The sequence below is a fragment of the Mandrillus leucophaeus genome, unplaced genomic scaffold (assembly GCF_000951045.1).
Source record: "Mandrillus leucophaeus isolate KB7577 unplaced genomic scaffold, Mleu.le_1.0 Scaffold133, whole genome shotgun sequence".
NCBI lineage: Eukaryota > Metazoa > Chordata > Mammalia > Primates > Cercopithecidae > Mandrillus > Mandrillus leucophaeus.
Genome location: NW_012101288.1, coordinates 2,316,703 through 2,325,197, shown reverse-complemented (window position 1 = coordinate 2,325,197; position 8,495 = coordinate 2,316,703). Strand labels below are relative to the sequence as shown.

General features: G+C 37.9%; 1 protein-coding gene across 1 annotated transcript in view; it reads right to left on the bottom strand.

Moving 5' to 3' along the window:
• COL14A1 (collagen, type XIV, alpha 1) overlaps positions 1 to 8,495 on the bottom strand; it is a 263,059-nt gene that overhangs the window by 172,863 nt on the left and 81,701 nt on the right. Inside the window, exons 12-14 of the mRNA XM_011973001.1 lie at positions 7,808 to 7,953; positions 5,145 to 5,274; positions 1,156 to 1,295 (exon numbers count right to left, since the gene is read on the bottom strand). Coding sequence (XP_011828391.1) covers positions 1,156 to 1,295; positions 5,145 to 5,274; positions 7,808 to 7,953 — 416 coding nt within the window. The remainder of the gene's footprint in view (positions 1 to 1,155; positions 1,296 to 5,144; positions 5,275 to 7,807; positions 7,954 to 8,495) is intronic.

Genomic DNA, 8,495 nt, shown 5'->3' with positions numbered 1-8,495 from the left:
GCCCGGCCTCGAACAGTATTTCTATATGTTAGCAAATGTGTACTTACTGCCTGTCCATTACACAATGTCCCTTATGAGGATGCATTTTGTAAAATATTGCTTGGATTTAATTTTAGAAAAAAATTTGTCTCTGCATATAAAAACACTCGCTTTATTTGGTCAGAAAGTAGAAATGATGCAATCTAACATATTTCCCTCTTTGTCTTAGCTTACTGGACCAAGATAAGGGAAAATAAAATAAAAATAACCTCGCTGTTTTGCTAAAACACATTTCCAAGGGAACACTTTTTTGAAAGTATTAGTCACTGCATGCAAGATACTGTATCTTCACAGGTTTTAACAAGTTCCATTATTTGAAAGTACTTCTTAGATAAAACTCGAATTATTTGCTAAATTTAGGCTCATCTAACTAGAGCCTTTCAGATGCCAGTTTACTCAAAAGCAGAAGGATAAACTAGAGAACAGTGACATTATTTTTAGTTCGATGCTTCCATGAACATACCCCCTCCCCACCCCCATCCCCTGTGGCACACTGCATTTTCCAGAGACGGCCACATCAGTGAATATCTTCTTCTCTATATGCTCCTCCTATCCTCTGACTGACATGTCTCCCACCACAGGTAGGATCTGTGTTTCTCCCCACCTATAAATCCGGGCGAAGGTGGTGACATCTCATACCAATGAAGTGTGACAGAGGTGATATCAAGTGACTTCAGAGGCTGGGTCATGAATAGCGATACAGCTTCTACTTAGCTCGCTCTCTCTTTGGACATGTGTCATGGGACTCCTGAGCCAACTCCCCTGAAGCTGCATGCTGAAGGCACTGTGCGAAGAGTCTAATTAGAGATATGGCGACCTGCTCCAGATCTCAGCTGTTCCAGTCTCCCCAGACCAGGCACCAGATGCATGAGTAAAGACGCCATGAGATGGCTCCAGCTCCAGTCACTATCTGGCTCTAACCTCACTGGAGAGCACCCCTCCTCCAGTGATAACTGCAATTCACACCCCAATTCCTGACCTACATACAGGAACTATGAGAGACAATAAATAATTACTATTATTTTAAGCCACTAGGCTTTGAGATGATACGTTATGTAGTCATCAATAACTAGCACCCCACCACCTAAAAAATATACAGTATGTCCCAGAACTTACCTCATTGATTTCAGTCCCATCTGCATTGTTATATACAATTCGATAACCATTGATCTGTCTTGAAGTTGGGTCCCAGGTTAATCGAGCACTGTTAGAGCCAATATTGGAGATTCTCAGATTTCTTGGTGGACTTAAAGCCACTTGGCCGTAAATGGAATAGAAAATAATTAAAATGTCAGATTACATATACGTAAAAAGAAACTGCGTCTTTGACTTCTATTTACATATGAAAAGTGTCACCCAGATAATAATTTATAACACTGAAATAACCAATGTATTGTCTCATAAAAATCAATAATGTTCTCTAATTAGCAAAGAAAAAAGTTTTCTTTGTAGAAAATAAATAGCAGTAATAAGTTACACGTGGTTACAAATAAGATTTAGGTAAATTTTCTGTGCCTATCACTCTACCTGATGTAAGTAAGAAACCTAATGGATTAAAAACGAAGTAACTTGAAATAAAATTTTAACTAGTCCACTCAATTACCATGTGACTCTGGCAAAGCCACTCTACCTCTCAGCTCCACAATTTCCCACATGTAAAATGAGGGGATGCCCATCCGCCATTTCCATGTTGGTATCTATTAGGCAAGTCCAACTTAACCGGTCCAAACAGAATCAGTGACTCTTGATGCCTTCCCCTAATTCTTCTTCCCTCAATCTTCCCCTCTGAGCAAATGGAAACTCTATCCTTCCTACTGATCAGGTCAAAAACCTTGGAGCCTCCTGGATTGCTCTTTCTCTCGCAACCCACTTCTAATCCATCATCCAGATCTGACCCCTTCTCTTCACCTCCACTGCCACCATCTTGGTAGAAGCCACTATCCCCTCTTGGCTTGGATTCTTGCCATGGTCTCCCAGCCAATCTCCCAACTTCCATCTTTTCCCTCCTATTAATATAATTATTCCTTAGCAAGCAGCCAGAGTGCTTCTTTTAAAATGTCAGTCAGGTAATTTCATTTCTCTGCACAAAATCTTCAAAATGGCTCCTAACGCCCTCAGCATAAACCCACAGTTCTTAGCACGATCTTTTCTTTCTTACTTTCTTTTCTCTTTCTTTCTTTCTCTTTCTCTCTTTCTCCCCTCTCTCCCCTCTCTCTCCTTCCTTCCTTCTCCCTTCCCTTCCCTTCCTTCTCCCTTCTCTTCCTTTCCCCGTCCCCTCCCCTCCCCTCCCCTCCCTTCCCTTCCTTTCTTTCCTTTCCATTCCTTTCCCACTCTGTCATCCAGGCTGGAGTGCAGTGGTGGGATCTCAGCTTACTGCAACCTCCACCTCCCAGGTTTAACTGATTCTCATGCCGCAGCCTCCTGAGCAGCTGGGATTACAGGCGTGTGTTACCACACCTTGCTAGTTTTTATATTTTTGGTAGAGACGGGGTTTCACCATGTTGGCCAGGCTGGTCTTGAACTCCCGACCTCAGGTGATCTGCCTGTTTTGGCCTCCCAAAGTGCTGGCACTACATGTGTGAGCCACCGCAGCCAGCCTAGAGTGGTCTTTATGGCTCTACATGACTGGCCTGCTGCCATTTCACTGCTTCCATCTCCTACTACTCCGTGCCTTTTCCATGCCACTAGCTGTGACTGGAACCTGCCATGCATGCTCATTCATAGGCCACTGCACTTGCCTTCTCTTTGCCTTCAAGGCTCTTCCCCCAGATATCCGCACAGCTGGTTTCTTTGCTTCTTTCAGGTTTCTGACCATATGCCACCCTCTCGATGAAGCTTTCTATGATCATCTTATGTAAAACAGTTCTTCTACCCCCATACTACCAGTCTCCTTCTTCTGCTCTATTTTTTTTCACTGTATATTTCTGGTTTATTGTCTCTCTCCCCCAGTATATTGTAATCTCAGGGGGTTAGATAATTTGGTTTCATTTTGTTCTCAGATCTATTCCCAATATAGCGAGTACTCAATAAACATTCATTGAATCAATGGGTAATTATTTGACCTGAATAAATCACAGTGGCTTTGTGAGACAAATAAAAATAAACATCTTACTATTGCTTTAAAATTATTTAAAGAGGTATTGGTATTTCTGCAGATTCCTAACTGTCAATTCCATAGCTTTTTGAACCTCTTTAAGGACCGCTATCTAATTCAATAAATTAAAAATTTTCCATAATTTTTGACAGTTTCATAAACTCTTTACAGGCTTATTGTAAAAATAATTGTTAACATTTACTGAGTGTTTTCCATGAGTCTGACACATAACATATGTTAACTTATTAAATTCTTACATTAGAATGCAAGGATAAAGTTGCAATTATCCCCATTATATTGATCACAAAATTGAAGTAACTTGTCCAACATCCCAGTTAGTAGGAACAGAAGAGCAATTTGAATTTAACCTAAGAAATTGATTAACTGATTCCAGAGCCCATGATATTAACCAGGATGCTAATTTCTCCTCTCTGTTTCTCTCTCTTACTCACACTCTCTCATCCCACAAACTCAGTGCTGATAGAGCCAACAAAGCAAAAAACTTGAAGACAAATAATGACAATTACGAGCCATAGCCATGAAGCATGTTTCCTAACCTCAAAGCCCAGTCCTTTCATTAATTCAATACATACTGATTTTGGACAATAAAGATCTTGTAGGAGTTAGTGACTCGTTTAATAATTAAGGTGCCAGAGAGGAAGTGTAGAAAAGAAAAAAAAAAGCAATATAATTAAGTAGTATGCACATTTGGCTCTAAATTTTTCTGGAATTCCATTACATTTGGCAATATAATGGAATAATGTCTAATTTACTTTGCACATAAAAATGCCAGCCTCAGGAACAAGTATCTAGGATATCATTTTTCAGGACCTTTTTGCTAATCATGGGAAGGAGTTGTACATATTTTAATAAGTATAAATAAGTGAACACTCTGAGTGAAAGAGAGATGGGCTGTTGGGGAAAGCTTTTCTTTCAAATAGTTAAGAGTCCCAGAATTCACTTATGTGGTAGGTGCATTCTAGCATGATTCATTTCTTTTCTTTTTCTTTCTTGGGCTCTCCCAGAGCTTTTGTTTGTTTCTTTGTTGTTTTAATTACATTGGTCTTTCTCTGAAGAGCAAGAATAACATAGCCTTGACTAACACAGAATGGATGTGTGCAAACTTCTTTATCATTAAACTTCTATTTTGTTTTCCCAAATGGAATCTTAACGAGAAAGGCATTGTAGAAATTGTGCTATTCATCTCCTCCCAAGTCCAGGAGAAGAGTGGTGAGCAAGACCTCAAGTCTCTCTGCACTTTCTTATGTTTCAAAAGATCATGAATAGGGCCATATTTTAATAGTATGTGGTATTATTAGAATGCCATAGTAATATTTTGTTTATATCATATTTTTTTAAATAAATGCATACATTTCCCAAAAAGTACTAGGAATTCCCTAGATCTAGCGAAAATTAGCCTTACCAATAAAATTTTTACTCAATTGAAAACGATTTACAATAGTAATAGGCTCAGATAAATACAGCAAAGATTTTTAGGGAAAAACGTTTGTTAATTTCGATATGAGTGGAAAATAAACAGATATTCAGTAACTATGTGCTGAGTGTTTTCACATATACTACTGTATTTAATCTTATATCAACTACATGCTGTAAAATTATTGCTCCTCCATTTATACAACCAAAAAAGTTTTATCACTCACCCATTGTCACCTAGCTAAAATATGAGTTGAGCTGAGATTCCCATCTCAACTGCTATCTTGCAAAGCCCACACTCTTCCCTCTATATTCTGACCTGCATTTGAATTTAGACAAAGAAAGACACAGGTGGAATTATCTAGAGGATGCTAAAGTTTGGTTCTGGCAACCATATCATTTATAATAATACAATATATAAAAAATACATTTCCCTACCCTAAATAGAATATGAGATTTTTAAAATTACAATTAGCTTTTAAGAGGTTTCAACCTAAACTAGTAGTTCCAATTCAGAATCCCCACATTCATGCTGGCTTTTACTACAGCATCCCAACTGAATGGCTGTGCTGCTCACATGTTGTTTCTTGTCCTGTAACAGGATCGCTGGCCTCTTCTCCAAACATGGCATAAACTGTGACTGTGTATTCTGTATTGGGCAACAACCCACTCAATTCAATATCCGTGTGGGTCTCTCCAATTTTCATCTGAAAAGAACACATGTTGTTAGATCGTCTGCCAATACATATTATTCATGCTGATCGGAGTCAAACAGAACAAAGGTGAGACTTCATAGGATAAGACTTTACATCCCCTCACAACCCCTCCATCAAACAGGCTTCAGTCATAACTTTTAAATTGTCTCATGTCATTTTATATTAGGAACAGATATTATGGAACCATATAAGTCTAAAAGTACCATGTGAACTGTGTTAGGATAACTCTTTACATCTGGACAAATGGCAACTCCTGCCAGAATAACAATGTTGAGTATACGCTCCCCAGGAGAGGGTGGGTGAGATTGAATCAGGAATGTTCTCTAGAGACTGTGAGCTCCAGGCCAGTGTGCTGGAGGCAAGGCCAAGTGGGCACCTTTCACTATTTGGCTAATTCTAACCAGTGCTCTGGCCACATGCCCAGTTTTTGCTTCAAACTCAATGAAACTGGGCCAGTTTTGTGGCCCCATTCAACAACAGAATCCACGCAGTTGAATTGCAAGTTACTTCCAGTATTCAGAAGAGATCAAATCACCTTGACACCCAACTTGGCAATTTGCTTTTTTGATTCTTGAACACGTTTTCTAACCCTTGGATTCAGTCAAACTATCCAACATTCTCAGTTGTGCGACAATAGAGTGATGGGATAGTTTTATGTTTTGGAAGGAAAAAAAAAATCTCCATAGACGGTCTACAGGCACATGACCGCCAGGGCTAATCATCAAATTAAAATTTTGAATTTTGAACTAGCTCAACATATATAACATAAACCCACAGAAAATAATATAATACACACTGATGTACCCACTACTCAACTTGGATAAATATCAAATTTTTGTCATATCAACTTCAGATTTTATTTTTTAAAAAATTAATATATACAGATAAAAGGTCTTTCTCATTCTTTCTGTTCACCACCTCCACCCTGAGGTTGATGTATATCTTACTGCTGCATTTTTGTACTTCTGTATGTATATAGATACATCTATAAACAATATATGATCCTGTATGTTTAACAACACATATAATGGGATCATATCAACACAATCTTTTTGCAGCTTGCTATTTTTTTCTGTGTTAATATTACATTTTGAGATTTATCCATGTTGATACACAAGGACAGAGTTGACATCATTAATTCCTTTATGGTATTCTTTTCTATAAATATATCACTATTTTCCATTCCTCTATTAATAGGCATGTTAGTTGTTTGCAATGTCTTATTCCAACCAAGTGCCTGCATTGAAAAATGCCTGCAAGATGTTTCCCTATGATACATTTCCAAAAAATAGTATATATCTTCAACAGGATGAAATATTTCAAAATATCCTCCGAAGCAGCTGTACCAAACTACATGCCCGCCAGCAGTTACAGGAGTGATTCTTTTCCTGCGTGCTCATGAATACACAGTATTATCAGACTTTAAATTTTTTTTTTGCTAATCTATTGGTTATAAACTACTATTCCTTTCATTCTTTTTCTCTTTCATAGTGAGGCTGAATATCTTCTCAGCACCATTTGTAAGTCTCTCTTTTGTCAAAATAATTCAGATCAACTTTAAATTCAAATAGGCAAAAGCCGTCTAAGCCTTGGAAATAAAAAGACACATGTCACCAATACTCTATTCTGGACACTCAGATTCACCATTTTTTCGATCCTAAAGATTTCCGTCGTCAGAGACAGGCTTTACACAATTTTAGACAACCAAGTTCTCTGAACTGCTTTGCTTATTAACTGCCCCTGCCTGGTCATTACACTTCCAAGTGTCAGATTCATCCTCTTCATTCCTTACATGTCTGCATTATAGCTATTGTCCCCTATAAATTAAAAATGAGTACTAAAATGTTTGAAAGTCATTTGAAGGTCAAAGGTTCATCATTTAAAATGGAATAAATTCAAAAATTTGCACCAACGAGGTATGTCTATCTACCTCTCAAATTAGTAAGAAAAAACTTAATTCAGTGCATACAGAGAAAACAGTCACTTATGCACCACATAAAGCAAAATATATAACATTCCTCTAGAGTTATTTGGCAATACTGAATGTAAACCTTAATAATTTGCCTACCCTTTGAAAAACAAACTCTATTTCTAGGAATTTATCCTAGGGAAATCAACAATTATGCAAAGATGTATGTTAGGAATATTCACAAAAGCATTATTTATATAGCAAGCTATCTAAATATCCAAAATCATAGATTAATTAAACATGACCTGTTCAAACCAACAGTAGAATACTATGGGTGTATACAATGACTTCGTAAAATTTTCTTTAATGGCATGGAACGAGATTCACAATAAATAAAATGAAAACAGCAGGCTACAAAACCACTTCCATTTGTTGCTTTTAAAATGCATTGACAAAGACTGTTAACAACGGCTATCCCTCGGTGGTGGGATTATATGTGATTTTTTTTTTCTTTTGGCTAATCTGAATTTTCTACATTAAATTTTTACAATAAAAATTTTATTTTATTTAAGGAAATAAAAGATTCTAGGACTGTAGTAGGTAGCAGGTGGTTACCTCTTTTTCATCCCCAGCCAGGTCCTCTGTTAGGGGAGCATAAAGGATCAGGTAACCTGAGGCCCCAGGTACTGCATCCCATTTGACTCGCATGCTGTTCTCAGTCACATCATACAGTAGAAGGTCAGAAGCCATGGGTAAAGCAACTGCAAGAGATTTTTTTTTTTTTAATGTTGAGCCACTTACATATGTGTCCTTGAGAAAAATGAAATTATCAAGAAATAAGATTGACCATAAGAAGGGAGAAAGGGGTTAAGAATAAATTGCAAGATCCTGCGTTAAACAATGCTGATGAAAAACAGGAAACATTGTTGTTTTCAAATATGGTTCTAGACCCTCCCTAATGTGGCCCTGCCTACTCTTCTAACCACAATGTCAAGTTCAGGACTTTGCTGACATTTCCAGCTCCTTATACACGGATCTATGAGAGTGCTTACAGTCTTTCATTGCACTAATCTGCTTGCACATCCTTGGTTTGCGTTCCCACCCCCTACTACACTAAAACATCCTTTTACTTTTATTTATTATTTTTTTGAGACCTGTTATTCCTCTGTCATCCAGGCTGGAGTGCAGTGGTGCAATCTTGGCTGCAACCTCCACCTCCTGGGCTCAAGCAATCCTCCCACCTCAGCCTCACAAGTAACTGGGACCACAGTGGCGTGCCACCATGCTCGGCTAATTTTTGTAT